The following is an 18025-nucleotide window of genomic DNA, read 5'->3' as shown; positions in this document are numbered from 1 at the left end:
AAAAATAGATAGCACTGTTTATTTTTATAATTTACTTTATTTTCTTTTTTATCAGGGTATTTTTTTGATATCATAACCTCTTCTCTAGAAAATTAACTTCTCAATATTTTTCCTTAAAAAAGTGGCAAAACAGTTCTATTTGGTTGAGATTTCATCTGTGAATGTTCTTCCTTTTCTCAATAGCCTTAAAATAAGATTCAAATTCTAAAAGAATAGCTTTGTAATATCTTTGAAGTATATAAATATAAAATGGCTTCTTGACCTTTAAATGATATGAAATTGTTTACTCTTTAAAAGCTTCAGTTATTTAATTGATTTGAAAATTTATTGCTTTGCTCATTGCTGTCTTTTCCAAGGAGAATGATTCAGGTGCCTTTCTTTGTGGAAAAAAAAGATCTTTTATTTTTTTTTTCATTTATAGTGAGCTTAACTTTGCAGAATGTTATTCCACAGACACAGATTTCCTTTGCTATTTAAAGTATCAGACTTAGCTTTCTCTTTTATTTCTCAAGTAAAAAAAAGAAACGGTCTACATGATTCATATTATTTTTCCTGAGTATTAGAAGATTTAGTATTTAGCACTAAGGTCCTAGAACTGGACCACAACATTTCTGTAATGTTAAAGCTGGGGTTTTCCTTGGTTATTAATTTGTGGATTCTATTGATTTATATCAGGAGTTCTATTGATTTACATCAGGAATTCAATAGTCTATAGATATCAAAGTTCTGTGAATTTGGATGGCAAAAAAAATGCATCTATAGCAATATGACTGGCTTCCTTTAAAACTCTACATACTTTATTTTAAGTATTTATAAACATCCTATGAAGATAAAGACAACCATAGGCTTACCCAGATAACTAAAAAGGTCTATGACACAGAAAAGTTAAAACCCCCTGATGATATTTCACCTTCTATTTCCAATATTTCAGGCTAATTATCTGGCATAATTTCTTAAATATGATAATCAAGCTTCTACTTTTACCATGTTCTGCCCAAAGCATAACAATAATTATATGGTTTTTTCATATTCTGACTTCAAGTTCATTTGTGTTGATATGTAAAAATCTCAAGTATTTTTAATCCATGCTCTTTAGATTTTATTCTTGATACTCTTTGTTCTCAAGAACAATGAATAGATCTCCTGTGGCAAGCTAATGGGAGGTTTAGGGCAAGAGTCTTAGAAGATGCAACGGTTAAAGTCTGAAACATTGAAGGGAATATCTAAGTTGATGAGATCACAGATGCATCGTCATTCCATGTTTGCATTTCTGATTTCTAGATCTGCTCCTTTTTTCCAGAGTCCACTGCTTTAGAACAATTCTCCATTATTTTCCCTAAACTACCTTTTCTTGTGTTTGTCTTTTCAATTCTTCTTTAACAACTTCTTTTCCAATCCTAAAATCTACTTTGTATCTTCCTTTAATTTTTGTAGTAATATTAAAAATCATTCTGGAGACTCTTATGAGGCAGCTAAGTAGGCCAATGGATAGAATGCAGGACTTTGGAATCAAGAAGACTGAAGTTCAGATCCTATTCCAGACACTTAACTAAGCTGTGTGACCTTGAAAAAGACAATTCTTTCTGTGCCTCTATTTTCTCATCTGCAAAATAGAGACAATAATAGAACCTATCTCACATGAGAATCACATGAGTTAACATATGAAAAGTACTTTGCAAACCTTGAAGTGCTATAAAAATACTAGTTTATCCTTCTCTTCCTCTTTCAGCTTTTATTTAAAAATTAATATTTATATTCCATTAGAATTTGGAGGTTCTTGTTGCATTTTTGTTTTTTATATAATGCATTCTTCTACTCTGTAGTCCTTTTTAATTTATTAGAAACTTTTTGGTCATTTCCTTACTTTTAAATTTTTGTTGATTTTTCTGTGAGATTTTCTTTATAATTAATTTTTCTTATGTTTTAGTTTTGTTCATTTACTTATACTTTATTTGGCATATTTTTTTTTTGCTTTTCACTGAGGGGCCCAGGCTTAGATATAACATCTCAATAAGCAGACTTTCTCAAAGGTTAGACTGATCTTCTGATACCTAAAAGTTTTTTGGAATTAAATCATTGAAAGTCTCCAAGAGCTTATCTTATCATTCTTGGTATCCTTTTTTTTTTTAACTTCCAAGTGTTTCTAACTGCAAAAAATTCCTCTTTTTATTCCCTTGGAAGTCTGATGTATTCTTCTAAAATGTAGATAGACATCTATCTCTCATAAGATTCAACTACTAGGCATCATGAATTCCAAGATGAAATGATTCACATTATTTATCAAAGGACCATATATATATATATATATATATATATAATATATATATATATATATTAAACACTGGAAAAGATCTTAGAGGTCATGGAGCCCAACTTCTTTTAAGGAAATGGAGGTATAGGTAGGTTCAATGACTTTCCAGAAGTCACATATCTAATAAGTGTCGGAGGCAAGATTTGAACTTTTCTTCCTAACTCCAAGTCTAGAGCCCTATCCAGTGTAATATCATAGGTAAATCACTTAACCTCTCCATGCCCCAGAGAACTTTAAGTCTTTAAAGCTCCAAAACAGGTATCAATTTGAATTGGTTAAAGAAATGGCCTCAGCTATATCATAAATCAGGGGTTGATTCTTAACCTTTTTGGGGTCATGGACTCACTTTGGTCAAAGCAAATATTATGTGTAAATCTTAAATATGTCAATACTTATATTTCAATGGACATAATCTTATCAATATGGGTCATTTCTCTACAGGTACAGATTATAATGTTGTGATTATTTTACATTTAGATGACTCAGTGTAAAGGGTATCAGGCTGAGAGTCAAAAAGAACTGAGTTCAAATCCAGCCTTGAACTCTTAATAGCTGGATGACTCTGGGCAGGTCACTTAAACTTTGTTTGCTTCAGTTTCCTCAACTGTAAAATAGGGATAATGGTAGCATCTTCCTCCAAGAGCTATTGTGAGGATCAATTGAGATAAAATTTGTAAAATGCTTAACACAGTGCCTGGCACTTAGTATGTACTATATGTGTTAGTTATTTTATTATTCTTATAGTTATTATTATTACATGGTTGGGCTCTTGTGAACATTCCACAAAGATCTATGCAATCTACGCAGTCACAGGGTGACTGACTGTGTATCATCACTGTGGATTTCTCTGGCAAATATATACCCCTGGAACTGCAGGAACATACCCTGATTTTACTATCACCCACATTTCTAACCCCTTTGCTATGGAGATTGTTTGGTGCAGTGTTAGACTGAGATTTAAGAAGACACGGGGACAAATCCTGCTGATACCAGCTGTGTGATCTTATGCAAGTCACTTAATCTCAATGTGCCTCAAGTAACTTCCTAGAATTTACCTACTAAGGAACAGTCTGATGGATCTCATTTGCCATTTGTGCTAAGTGGAGAGAATTATCAGACCTGCCATTCTCTAAGTGGAGAATTTCACAGACTCTTCATGTATTCCATTTCTAAAGCCTTGGTTATCACTGAAATATATATATATATATATGTTTATATATATATATATATATATATATATGATCCACATATTTTATTTTAATAAAGCATATTCACATAGCTTGGGTTTTTGAATTACAGACATAACTGAGGAAAGTCTCTAAGCCCAAAGAGTTAACAGGAGTAATACTATGAATGCTGGCATGAATGCATGCTCCTTAAAGTAACCTGTCATAATCAAATACAAAGAGGTTATGATATACTTCCCTCAGCTCACTCCAGTCTAAGGCAGATCACAGAAGTAGGATTCTCAGTGAAAACCATGCAACTGATAGGTATTCCCTTATCCCTAAAATGTAGAGGAGAGCAGAACATCTGGATGAACTAGGTGACTTCTTGACAGTTAAGTCCATAAGTTAACATTAAGTCCCAAAGTTAACACTTAGGCTGATGGCTTTCTACACAAAAGTTATTTCACTGGAGAACACAGGACGGTGTCAGAGCATCAAAAAGGAAGAACAATGATAATTGGTTTCTTGATTTTAGATACTTTTATAGCTCATCAATACAGCAGATGGAATGGATCCAACATCATCAGAGGCTTAGTCTGAAAGTTCCCTGTTGTTATTAATCCCAAACAAGACCACACGAACTTCTGGCATCATCTGTTGGTCTATAAGATCCAATCTACTTTCTAGGGTATTAGAGCGTTTTGTTTTACCATTTCCATTAAAGATTTCAACATCTGGGGGAAGGTAGGTAGCTCAATGGATTGAGAACCAGGCCTAGAGATGGGAGGTCCTGGGTTCAAATCTGACCTCAGACACTTTCCAGCTGTGTGACCCTGGGCAAGTCACTTAATCCCCATTGCCTAGCCCTTACCACTCTTTTGCCTTGGAACCAGTACACAATATTGATTCCAAGACAGAAGATAAGGGCTTAAAAAATAAAATAAAGATCTCAACACCTCCAGATATCTCTGCTGGCAGAAATGTTTTCTGATCAGCTTGAACATTAAGATCTCTTTTGGCTGCAATCCTGTACAAAGGGATTGCTTTTTGCACTGCAGTCGTGACCATCTTTCTTGCAATGGACAATCATTTGGGGCTCCAGTAATTGATATAAACCCTGAAGGACAAGACCATCCCAAAGCACCTGGTACTTGGGTGTATTTTTCATGATACTGGCGAGGCTCCCCTTTGCTTCATTTATTAAGTCTGAGATAAGGTCCATCCCTGGCTTTGAGGACTCTCGGTCTTGCCTGGTTCATCAAGGTGGACATCTGAATTTTCTTCTGCTGCTCGATGTGTTTCTCTTTCTTCTCGTAATACTCCATTATCTTCAACCTCTGTGTTTATACAAGACAACCCTTCTCAATGTCGAATTCTTCTTCTGCCTTTGCATTTATTTCTTCAGCCTTCTCGTTTGCTTCCTGTTTGATGAAAGCCATCATGTGTTTGAACTGCTTTTGGACGTTGACATTGCTGAGGGTCATGGTGACAGCAGCAACTCCTACACAGAGGTGACAACCTCTGAGGATGGCAGAAGACTAAGTGACAAGAGATGCCAAGCATTCTGGATTTTCTTCACTTTTTCTATCACTGAAATATATTAAGACTATTTGTATGACCTTTGTGGTTAAAAAGTGGCATTTTTGCAGTGGGGAACAGCTTGAGAATGTTGAAATTAACTGAAAAATTTCACATATCAAATTTAAGTCCCCTTCTTTCTCCTTTTAGATTCTGGACTCAACTCACTGTTCATCTGCAATGCTTATCCCAGACACATGGACCAATGCACCAGCTAAATGGACCAACACAATGCCCAGTGAAAGGCAAACATACTGGATGATGAATCTTAAAGTAGTTATAAATGCAAACTGTCCAGCTGAAAGGTAACCCATCTCTTCTTGGTACCAATGCCATTGGCTGCAGTTTTACATAAAGCTAGACAAAATCAATTTGGAAAAATCTCCAATACTAAAGGAGAAATTCTGAGTCTGCTAACGACAAAATGTGTCTAAATGACAAGGCAAAAATGAAAGAAGACTTTAGATAGATGAGAAAATGGTTGAAATTATTGCCCCTTAATTTTTATATCTCCAAATATATTTTTCAGAAAAATTTCATATTAAGGTATTTATTTTAAAAGTCAAAACTCAAGAATTTCAGTTTTCTCATCAACTAGACACATCACTGGGAAAAAAACCCAACCTTCTTCTTCAGGATATTCCTGTTAGCAACAGTCGCACATAATAAGGTTTTCTAAACAAACATCTTATCTTTTTATGGAAGGAAGTCTATTAAGAAAGAACTGACGTTCTTCCCCAACACTACCAACAAAAATATATTTCTAAGTTCCTTTCCCAGAAATCTGTAAATGATATTTTTGAGGATTTTTTTGCACTGATACTGAAAAACCAAATAGACTGAAATAAAAGTTCATCTGTATCACAATTATCATAACCTTGGCCCCTTTGCTCATTCTTAATAATAACAATAATCATAGTAACACTAAGTGGATCTTCAATCAAAGAGCTCTTCATGAAGTTAATCAACAATATACTGACAAAGAAACTTTGAACAGATTATTGTTTTATGGATCTTTTAAAAATAGAAATGGAGGGTTTTATGAAGGTCACTCAGTATCATGTCACTGCCACAAGAAATTTAAGAAGGATTATCTGGAAAGGATGCAAAGAAATGATAGAAATGCTGAAATTTCATCACTGCATTTTCCTTAGATACAAACATGACTCTACATGCATGTATGTGTGTATATATATGTATATATGTATGTGTATATATATGTACATGTATATATATAGTTCCCATTCATTTTAGCTTTTGTGATCCTACACGATTAGTTCTCATATAGCTTTCTAGAACTCCTGGACATTATTCCTTCAACTGCATTCTATAAAATAGTGGGGATAGAACTCAATGCCCTTGTGGAATACTATAGCTCTAGATTGATGATTCTATGAGATATGGAACCCAACACTAAAAAAAATCACATGTGCCCAGGGCTACAAATTTACTAAGTATTTTAGGTTGGATTTGAATTAAGGTTTTCCTGATTCCAAGTCCACCATTCCTCCCACTATTCCTCTCTATCTCTCAGAGAAGACATAAACTATTTTAGTATTTCTTTGCATAAAAGGAGGAAACAATTTCCTCTGATTTTATACTTCTAGTACTCACCAATCAAACTAATCTATAGCTATCCATTTTAACTTAGAAAGTTAGGATACAGAAAAGTGGATTCACTTAGCCCTTTATTCAATATGCATTGATCAATGCACCAGGCTAGGTTTTGGAGATACACAGACATCAGTTAAGACATATTCTCCTAAGAAGCCAACATTCTAATAGGGATTAGTGTTTAATAAAATTACAAAGACATGATTTCAGATGAGAGAGGAATAACTCCTGGTTAGGAAAAGATATCAAGGAGGTTACAGGGAAGAGGTAGTATCTGTGTTGAAATCTTTTCTTGCAAAACCCTTATTATCTACAAGGAGAATGTTTCTAAGATGCATTTTATAGGATACACAGAAACAGAGAAAACAAGTCATGTGTGTGTCCACTATTATTTTTTTAAATAGACTCTCAACCCTATTCCTAATTCCCATCTAATTCTATTTATTGTATGCTATTTCTCATTAGAGTTGATTTTGCCCACTTACTATGGGTGAGAGAATTGAAAGACTTAGAGAAAATGAAACCATAATGATGCAGTTATACATATGCTTCTCATTCTGGAAACATTTCTTACACAAACAAAAAACACCTTAAAGCAAAACTGTTCTTTTTGTTGTTGCCGTTAAAAAGGAAACATCTTTTCCCACGTAAAAATTTCTTTGCAAATGAGAGGGTAGTAAGTCAAAACCGATGCCATGAATGTTGCTATTACTAAGAGCTAGCTTTTGTATCATGCTTTAAGGTTTGCAAAGTGCTATCCATGTTATCTCAATTGAATCTGAAAACAGTCCTGGAAGGTGGGTGCTATTAAATATCCCCATTTTACAGATGAGGAAAATGAGATACTGAGAGGTACTTTGGCTTGAGTAGGAGGTAAGTAATTTAGCTAGTAAGAATCTGGGCAGAAACTGAATTCAAGTTTTTCTGAGTCTAAGTCCTACTCACTGTACCATCTAGCTCCCTCTGTTTTCTAGGTAGTTAATAAACACTTGATGGATTGAATTGAGATGGCATAGTCTATATAGTGCAGGGATTCTTAAGCTGAAATCCAAGAATAGATTTCAAGTTTGTGAACTTGGATGGTGGAAAAATGACCCTTTCATGTCAATCTAAATGGTATTTTATTTTATGCATTTGAGAACACTATTCTGAGAGGGGACTGACAGCCTGCCCAAGAGGTCCCACATGGATATTCCCTGGCTATGATAATAGATTTAGAATCATGAGACCTGGGTTTGAATCCTAACTCTGATACCTTTCATGGGGAGTCTCTTCATGCCTCTGAAGTCTAATGTTACTAGGTGGCACGAAAATGATGAATGAAATGAAAAGGTGAACGGAAATGATTCATTACAGGCACATTATAGAAATGGGCTTTTGGTTCTCTTTTTGCTGATAAAGTGCTACATTCCTTGTAGCTAAGTTTCTTTATATGTCCAAAGCATCATGGGGAAGGTAGCACAGAGTAAGATTAGCCACTGTTTTTACAACAGGAAGAAAAGATCTTTTCCTTAAGAAAAAGTACTTGAGGCACAATGAATAGACTTGGGCTGTAAATGTCAAGGAGTTCCTTTAGATTTCAGGGTCAGAGTTCTATGGGTGAGGTTGAGAAGCTCTCTGGGTCACAGAGTTAAACACTACTGAGTGTCAAGTACCTAAGCAATAGAAAAGACAGAATGGGACCTTTTGGGGGGGTTCGGAAAGGGCAATAAGGAAATAACACAAGGAAGGGACTTGAGGACAAAAGAGATACACCAAAATTATGACAGCCAGAGGTTATCTGCCTAAGCAGGTGACTACTAAAGAAGAAAGGGTCCTGCCTCCAAAAGCAGAGGACCTGGCTTCAGATCTTGGCTCTATCTGTGTGGTCAAGTCACTTAATCTCCCTGGGCCTCAGTTTCCCCATTTATAACATGAAGTTTATACTAGATGGTCTTTGAGATGGCTTTCTAGTTCTATATCTCTGAACCTATGAAGATGCACAGAAGTCATCAAGTCAAAAACCTGAGGTCAGTCTCTAAAATCCAAGGGATTTGATTTTAGGGAGGCTATTGGGTGGTGACCAAGAGGGGTCTCTAGCTTGCTTAATGATCAATTTGGGAATGATAATAAAATAGGTAAAGAGAAACCTGGAGAATACTGTAGGAAATGATACAAAGGATGGTGGAAACAAGTCAACTGAGTAGGCAGAAATCAATGAGTGTGCAAGTTTAAGTTTGTCATTCATGCCTCTTTTCAGATATCACTGTAGAAAGCTGAGATTCTAGTGGTTATGGATATCATGGTTTGAGAGAGAATTTAAAAATACATCAAACCAAGCTGTCAGACTATCATATTTCAAAATACATAATCAAGTACATCTCTTGTCCCTGGGTGACTCATATATTGTCTTGGGTAGCAGAGTCTCACCCATCCTGAATCCCAACATACCCAAGTATTAGGAAATCCTGGAGACCAAAGTGGGTGGCACAATAAAAGGCAGACTTAGAAAAAATATTTCTTTGAAGAATTTTTCCCACTATGGTACATTTTTAAGCCTTGAAATGCACCATTGTAGAACAGTATGAAAGACTTTCCTATCCACTGGGAGGGAGCTCAGGGTTTGGATGTTTCAAAGAGTGTGCATATGTCACGTGAAGGTAGGAAGGGAAGAGAAAGCCAAAGAAAAGCAGTGAAGGAAAGAATCAAAGTAGTAATTCTGTCTCTGACAATAGGAGCCTCTTCCACAAGCTTACAGGTGCTTCCTTCAACACTTAATGCTATAATCACCTACAAAGATTCTGCATTCCTTTAAAGAGTTTAAAAAGGGAAGCTTTTTTTTTTTTTAACACTGGGAAACACAAAAGATCATTATGTAAACTGATAAGCTCAATTTCCAAGGACAATCTCAGAGTTTTTGAGACTCTGAATCAGCTGTTTTTCAAGTTTTTTTCTTTACTTGGTTTCATTTATTTTGAGTATCTGCAATACAGATCAATTCCTGTTCAGCCTCACAACACTGAGGTTGTGAGAACTGTTCACTATTGGGAGTAAGTCTAACAAGTTGATGTGAAGTCACATAGTAGAGAAATCAGGATTAGAGCAAATACTCCAGTGAAACAACACCAGGACTCTAGATATTTGCAAGCAAAGCAGTTCACCAGTAAGTGAATATAAGGAAGTAGGATGGTTTCAGTCTGAATATCTTGAGTGGTAAAGGGATGGATTCCGCTCCTAACAATTATTAAACATTACCACATAAATACAATGTATTCTAGCTGTTCAAGTTACCAAGATGCATGTATTTTCTTCCTGGTATGACTAGACTCAATGACATTTAGCCAGGCTGAAGCATACACTATACTATGAAGTTTAATACTAATCTTTGATAAAGATCTCTTTAAAAGGGAAAAAAAGAAAAGTATGGAGTCATGGAATGGCCGATGAAAACAAACTCAGAAGGATCCAATAGTAAAAGTTGGCTAGACCCCATTATCATAAAGGACTGCCTTGGTTCAACAACTCAAGCAATATGTTGCCAACTATTAATACCTAAAAGGTGAATATGGGAAGTTTTTTTTAAAAGATCCAGACCTATTTTATGTAGCGAATCTGCATTCTTGTCTTAAAAACATGAGAAAAGTAACGATGGAGTCAAATGAAATGGTTGATGAACTACAGTTATCCTCTATTACAGAGACTTTCTTACATTCAAGAACCACCAATTCTAGGTCCAAACACCATGCTGTTATCTTTTTTTTAAATTTGAATTAGTTTAGTTAGTCAATTTAGAACATTATTCCTTGGATACAATAATCTCGTTACCTTTTCTGACACCTTGTCTTGACCAAATGTCTCAGTGCTTGGCAATGATGGTGTTGCTGATGGCGTTACTGATGGTGTTGCTGATGGAGGAGGAGGTGCTCTACGCTTCTTCATGTCTGACTTTACTGATGATACTCCAGAGATGTTGCTAAGGGAGAGGGATGGACCCAATGTAAGGGAACGAGAATTCACAGATGGGGAGTTGGGAGTTGTTAAACAGCCCTGAAACACAAGAAAACAAACACATGAAAACAAAAATGAGTTAAAATACTATTTTCCTAATAATTTATATTTTAAAACTCCAACTAACACTTATTTTCTTATCAGACTGAGTTCACAATGTAACTTTTCTGCTAAAATTTGAGTAGTAGCTCACATATGGCAAGGGACTTCCATTGATTTTCTTTATCATAAAGTATATTATAGGTTCAGAGTTGGGACTTTAGATGTCATCAAGTCCAACCCCTTCAGTTTCTGAATGTGGAAACTGAGGCCCAAGGAGGTCCAATGATTTGTTCAACTTCACATAAGTAATCTAAAGTAGAATTTAAACCTAGAATTGGTGTCTTTGAGTCAGTGTCTTGCAATTATACAACAATACTTCCTAATATAAGGTAGTCAGTCAAAAAACCTCTATTAAGCAAATACTGTATGCCAAGCATAGAGCTTGCTGAGGATACAAAGAAATGCAAAAGATGATCCCTGCTATCCAGGAGCTCACAGTCTAATGGGAAGACAACAGGAAAGCAAATATGTAGAAGCAAAATATTGACGATCAACAAAAAGAAGGCACTTCCTGATAGCAGTAAGGACTGATAGAGGTTTCATATAGAAAATGGGATTTCAGTTGGGAAACCAGAGAAGGTGGGAGGTGGAGATAAGGAAGGAGAACTCCTGGCATAGATTTTACAAGTCAGTGAAAATGCCTGGAATTGAAAGATAAAGCAAGGAGGCTACTGTTATTGGGTTGTGGAGTATGTGGGGGCAAGGTATAAAATGATTGGAAAGGCTTGAGAAAGTCAGGTTGTAAAAGGCTTTGAGTGCAAAGCAGAGGATTTTATATTTGACTAAAGATGTGATAAGTTTACTGAAGGGAGGTGTGGCACAATCATACATAGCTTTAGGAAGATAGATTCAACAAGGAGTGGAGGAGGGATTGGATTTAACTTCTAACTAAGGTGGACTCTTCCTTGATAGGGCACACTTTAGTAATGATGACTGGTGAATGGTATGAATGGCATCTCTCACCCCTGTCCTCAAGTGCTAACCTGTCAACTAGGATGTGCAGAAGAAGATGAAGAATAAACTCAGACAGCAATTTAAAATATTTCAGAGTACACATTTTGGTGAGAGAAAATAGATGGAATTCATTTCAGATCCATTAAAAATAAAACCAGGGGAAAATATCATTGCTATCTTCCAAAATTGCAATTCAGGGAACCGCTGCGATATTCCCTCTGATTTTTTAATTAAAATTTTTAAATTCAATTTCAATTTAATTTAATTTAAAAGTTGTGAATAGATAATCATAGGGCATGATTATTGAGTATAAAGAATTTGTGAGTATATATAAATACATATTACATATACATATATCTGCTAGACTTGAGGGCTGTGTTAAAAAACTTACTACAAAAGTAATATGACATTTAATACTATGAACAGTTTTATCCTAAATCATAATCTGAGCCACCCTGTGGCCCCTCTTATGAAGATCAAAGACTGCATGTAAAATAATTTTCCAATTAGATATTGCAAATATTAAATCACTTAAAATACAATCTAAATATAAGATAATTGCATCACCGCCTTGTATTGACACCATGCTGAATCTAAAGTGAGGCAGGGATCTCCTGTAGCATCTAGTAAGAGATGTTTCAAGACAAGCTAAGTATCACAAAAGCTGGATTGAGGATTATTTTATATTCTGTTAAGATGAGCAAATTTAATGGCAGTTATGCATAGGATTCCACTTTGGAAAATAAAAAAATTCTGGCAAAATCATTAGCCATACATCTTGGAAAAAATTTCGCAAATGCTTTCAAATGCTCACCTTCTGCAAATATAGATGCTATTTCAAAATATTTTGTTAGATATAAAATCCGATCATTTTTTCATGTTTTTCTTATATTTACTTCTTTTAAAAATTTTATTTGTTACATTAAAATACTCAGTTAACTCCTTTCCATCCTCCCCTTTCTTCATTAGAGAAGGTATCATTTCACAAAAAGATATATGTATATACAAACTTATTTCTAACTTAATTCTATTTATTAGTGCTTTCTCCATAGGTAGACATATAGAAGTTATTCCTCAAACAATATGTTACCATATATCATATTCTCTTGGTTCTGCTTGTTCTATTCTTCATAATTTCATGTAGGTCTTTCCACATTTTTTCCACAATTAACCTGTTCATTATTTTTTGTGGTACAGTAGTGTTGCATCACAATTGTATACCACAACTTGTTTAGCCAGTCCCCAAGGGGTGAACATTCCTTCAATTTCAAATTCTTTGCAACCACAAAGAGAGCTGCTATAATTTTTTTAGAACTATAGGTTCTTTCCCTTTTCCTCTGATCTCCTTAGGAAACAATAGTGGAATTGTCAGGTCAAAAGATATTTGTAACACTTGTTTTGTAACACTTTGAACACTATTCTAGATTGTTCTCCCAAATGGTTGTATTAGTTCAAAGTTCCACCAACAGTGAATTAGTATCCCCATTTTTTCACATCCCCTCAACATTTGTAATTACTCTCTTTTATCATTTTACCTAACCTGATAGATGTGAGATATCTTCAAGGTGTATTGATTTTCATACATTAAAATGAAAAGGTTTTGTACAAATAAAACAAATTTAGCCAAGATTAGAAAGAAATAATTAAGTTGGAAAAATCACTTTATAGACAGTTTTTCATTTAGGGGTCTCACATCTGAAATATACAGCAAACTTTGTCAAATATATAAGAATATGAGTCATTACCCAATTGATAAAATGGTTAAAAGGTATAAATAGAAATTTTTTGGATGAAGAAGTCAACACTATATATAATTACATGAAAGGTGCTCAAAATCTTATATTCACTTCTGACATTTCAGAGTAATGTAAAAGATCTCAAAAGATATAAGTAAAAGTACATATAGATAAGATTGCTTTAGGGTAGAAGTATATCATGATCTCAATAAATAAGGTCATTTTAACCAGCTAGAAGAGATAATGGGACTTCCAGGTGGTTGTTAGAACCAATTCTAGAGTCTAGAGGTCCTGGGTTCAAATATGACCTCAGATATATCCTAGCTTTGTGACCCGAGCAAATCACTTAGCCTAACTTTGCCTAATACAACTCTTTGCTTTGAATCAATACTTTATATTGATTTCAAGATAGAAGGCAAGGGTTAAAAAAAACCCAAACATCCAAGAGCTATTGGATATCTCTAGAGCTGGAAGGTACCTAGCTGACCAGCAAGTTTAACCCCTCCTCATTTTACAGTTGAGTCAGCTGAGGTCCAGGGAGATCGACTTACTTGAGACTTTAGAACAAAGTATTAGAGGTAGGTGGGATTTGAACCTGGGTATTCTCCAGTGATTTTAACTGTGTCATGCTGCCTCCATGTTACATCATGCCATAATTATGTTACACTATGTTATTATATGCCCTATTAATCAATTTAGTTAGAATATTTATATATATGTGTATATATTATATTATGTTGTTATATGTGTAATACAATATAATATAATATATTGCATATTTAAGTATGATATAATGAATTATAATACAATATATAAATTATATTGTGTTATATATGTCATATATTATGATATAATATATATTTATACTCTATAACCTCCTCTGAATTTGTCTCACAAGAATGACCCTACATTTTGATAGCCCTAATTATACCCAGTTTAGACAAACCTAAAATTCAGGAAGTGATGCGAATCCTATGGTAGTCTTTTAGCCCTGGCATTTCAATAATTACAATCATATCATTTGGACTCCAAGAAGCTTTGGTACAGTTATGAACTTTAAACTTGACAAGGATCACATAAGTCTCATGAAATCCCTTGGTTAAGAGTAGATTATTTATCAAACTGTTATTGTCATTTGGACTTTTAGAGCTTCAGAATGATCATATATAGAGAGTAAAGTGGCCAGCCCAATATGGTGGTGGTTACTACAGAATACTAAAAGAACCCAAGAGTCTCTAAGATCCTTGGGACATCCGTTATGAAAGATTAATGCAAAGGCAGGGATAAAAAGTGCCCAAGATATAAGGGAATGAATGAGCTGTGACCAGTATAGGATTATAGACCCATTGAAGCACTATCTCTTGAATAATGAGATAAAAACATTATACCAATATACTGCTAACTTAATGAGTGAATTAATTATTTATAATAAATATGCTACACATAATTTTTGCATTAGTTTAGGAATGGTAGCATTAAACTCATTTCCTCCTGCCCCCCTCTTCATTTTGGAAGCACATTGGATAGACTCATTATGGAAGATTTATGGATAGGCACAGATAAGAACTCCCCAAGATGAGAGGGGGTAAATTGGCTCTGACTGGCACTGATGGAGAGTGCATGGATGCTAATGAGCTCACTAATCCATTGAAGCACTAAATACCTTACTATACACTTTTGTATTGGTTTAGTGTTTTTATATTGTATCTCATATATTATTTATATGCCTATATTTTATAAATTCACTGAGCTCTATATACAGCTGTTCCATCTGTAATTTCTACCAGAGTATGATTCCTAATTAGGTGCTTAATACTTTTTTTTTGCTGCTGATGGAGAGGATGGCCATTTCTACCTTGTGATGAATCAGTAGCCAAATGATAAACCCTCGCAAGAACAACTAGATTATTTACTAGCTAAAGGACACAAACATGGTAGATCCATTTGTAACTACCTAGTCATCTCCACTTGTGATGAATCAGTAGCCAAATGATAAACCCTTGCAAGAGCAACTAGATTATTTACTAGCTAAAGGAAACAAAGATGGTAGATCCATTTGTAACTACCCAGTCATCTCCACTTGTGATGAACCAGTAGCCAAATGATAAACCCTTGCAAGTACAACTAGATTTACTAGCTAACAGATACAAACATGGTAGATCCATTTGTAACTACCCAGTCATCTCCACTTGTGATGAATCAGTAGCCAAATGATAAACCCTTGCAAGAGCAACTAGATTATTTACTAGCTAAAGGAAACAAAGATGGTAGATCCATTTGTAACTACCCAGTCATCTCCACTTGTGATGAACCAGTAGCCAAATGATAAACCCTTGCAAGAACAACTAGATTTGCTAGCTAACAGATACAAACATGGTAGATCCATTTGTAACTACCCAGTCATCTCCACTTGTGATGAATCAGTAGCCAAATGATAAACCCTTGCAAGAGCAACTAGATTATTTACTAGCTAAAGGAAACAAAGATGGTAGATCCATTTGTAACTACCCAGTCATCTCCACTTGTGATGAACCAGTAGCCAAATGATAAACCCTTGCAAGAACAACTAGATTTGCTAGTTAACAGATACAAACATGGTAGATCCATTTGTAACTACCTAGTCATCTCCACTTGTGATGAATCAGTAGCCAAATGATAAACCCTTGCAAGAGCAACTAGATTATTTACTAGCTAAAGGACACAAACATGGTAGATCCATTTGTAACTACCCAGTCATCTCCACTTGTGATGAACCAGTAGCCAAATGATAAACCCCTGCAAAAACAACTAGATTATTTACTAGTTAAAGGATACAAACATGGTAGATCCATTTTTATCTACCCAGAATTGAACTAGCCTCTTAAGCCTTAGAGACTCTCTCCAATGATTGGTTCATTCATGATGCAAATTGGTTTCTCACGGGTTTACTCAGAATACTCTACATTCATTACTCACTTGTTCATTTGCTCAACAAATTATTATCAATATTCAGTAAGAGTTTAAGCATCTGTTACATACTACACACTGTGCTAGATGCTAAAAGTGTCTGTGGCACACAAAGTACCCCACACCAGCTTCTGGCAGAGATAACAAATTCAGTTAGGACATTCAATGCTCTCTTTAATTATTCTTTGGTATTGCTTGGGCCTTTGAAAAGTTGACTCAGTTGTTTCAATATCAAGTCAGAAAGGAAAGCCAGAGTGTGGGTAATATGGCTCAGTTAGTCAAATACATCTGTTTTAAAAATCGTTTCCCCAGTTCCCCATTATTACCGTTTCCTTGGTTTTCTCAAGACACAAAGTGGCATTTAAAGGTCAGCAAGGAACAAAATGCTGTTTGCCTGCAAGAGTGATTTGGTTTCCTGTTCCCTGTCCACATTGGTCAATAAAAGTTCTTCAAAATGTCAAGTTCTTTTTTTGTAAGGGTATTGGAGCTAGGCCTCTCTTCCGTAATATAGTGCCAAACCCCACAGATTTCAACTCTGAAATTTCCTCATGGCTAATTTTTAAATGAAAATTCATCAATGTGGTAGCTTTCAAAGCTATATACAGAGTAAAAGTAATGAACAACAGAAAAAGGGAAACAGAGCACAAAATCTTTTATAATCGGGATGGACAAGAATTGGTGTACATCCAAATGATCTACCAGCAGAGAAGGCAGCAATTTATAAATCAACAGATCTATGATCTTGTACCAATGCCTCTGCATAAATACTTTATCGAGGGTCCACTCACTTCACTGTGAGAGGGAACAAGAAAAATTGGAGTTTAATTTCATTCTTCCTTATATAATAAAAAAAATGGTTGATAACAGACACATTTCTGATCTCTATTAAACTCGCTTATTAAATGAAGGAGAATTGGCAATTCTTTGGCCTTTTGACCTCTCTTATGAGGGAACTTTATAAAAATGGTGTTCCTCAGCCGACTATCATTCTTTTATTCCATTTTTTTCTTTTTATTTGCCCACTGGCTGTGGTTTAACTTCTCCCTATGAACATTCAAATCAAACTGAGATGACCACAGATATGTCTATTACTAGTTTTTAAATGTCCCCTTTAGGAAATTTGGGCTACCAAGAATTTTCAGGGTGAATCTTTGTCTAGTAATTCTCAACTCACTGTGGTCTAATAAAAAGCTGAAGCCAGATGGCATCTAAAAATGGAGATAAAGCTCCACTGAGAAGGCTTTATATATGTGTGTGTGTAACATGATATTCCAACATGTGATCATTTGAGAGTTTTTTAACTTATGCTGGAAGTCATGTGACAACATGGGTTTTTGATTTTGAGACTGGACCTGTATTTCATTGATATAACAAGATTCTAGGGACAAAATTCATTTATTAACACAGAATTGCTCCTGTTCTGAAATGCAAAGTCTTAAGGAGCCATCTGCATTACTAAGGTGTTAATTGATTCATTGAGGATCACAAGAGGTAAACTTGAACTCAGGTCCTCCTGACTTCATCTCAGTGTGCAACACCGCTTCTCACCCAGAGCTATATGACAAAATATGAGTATAAATAAAAGTGCAAATCCTACTGGGTCCAATTATTTCAGGTCCAAGAATTAA

At 35.0% G+C, this 18025-nt stretch overlaps 1 protein-coding gene and 1 pseudogene across 10 annotated transcripts in view; both read right to left on the bottom strand.

Moving 5' to 3' along the window:
- COBL (cordon-bleu WH2 repeat protein) overlaps positions 1-18025 on the bottom strand; it is a 345155-nt gene that overhangs the window by 143791 nt on the left and 183339 nt on the right. For all 10 annotated transcript variants that reach the window (XM_007500391.3, XM_056804833.1, XM_056804831.1 and 7 more), the window contains one exon: positions 10477-10698. In XM_007500391.3, coding sequence (XP_007500453.2) covers positions 10477-10698 — 222 coding nt within the window. The remainder of the gene's footprint in view (positions 1-10476; positions 10699-18025) is intronic.
- LOC130455470 (V-type proton ATPase subunit E 1-like) lies at positions 3560-10466 on the bottom strand (annotated as a pseudogene).

Source organism: Monodelphis domestica, chromosome 7, assembly GCF_027887165.1.
Source record: "Monodelphis domestica isolate mMonDom1 chromosome 7, mMonDom1.pri, whole genome shotgun sequence".
Taxonomy (NCBI): Eukaryota; Metazoa; Chordata; class Mammalia; order Didelphimorphia; family Didelphidae; genus Monodelphis; species Monodelphis domestica.
This window is presented reverse-complemented; position numbering and strand designations above follow the sequence as displayed.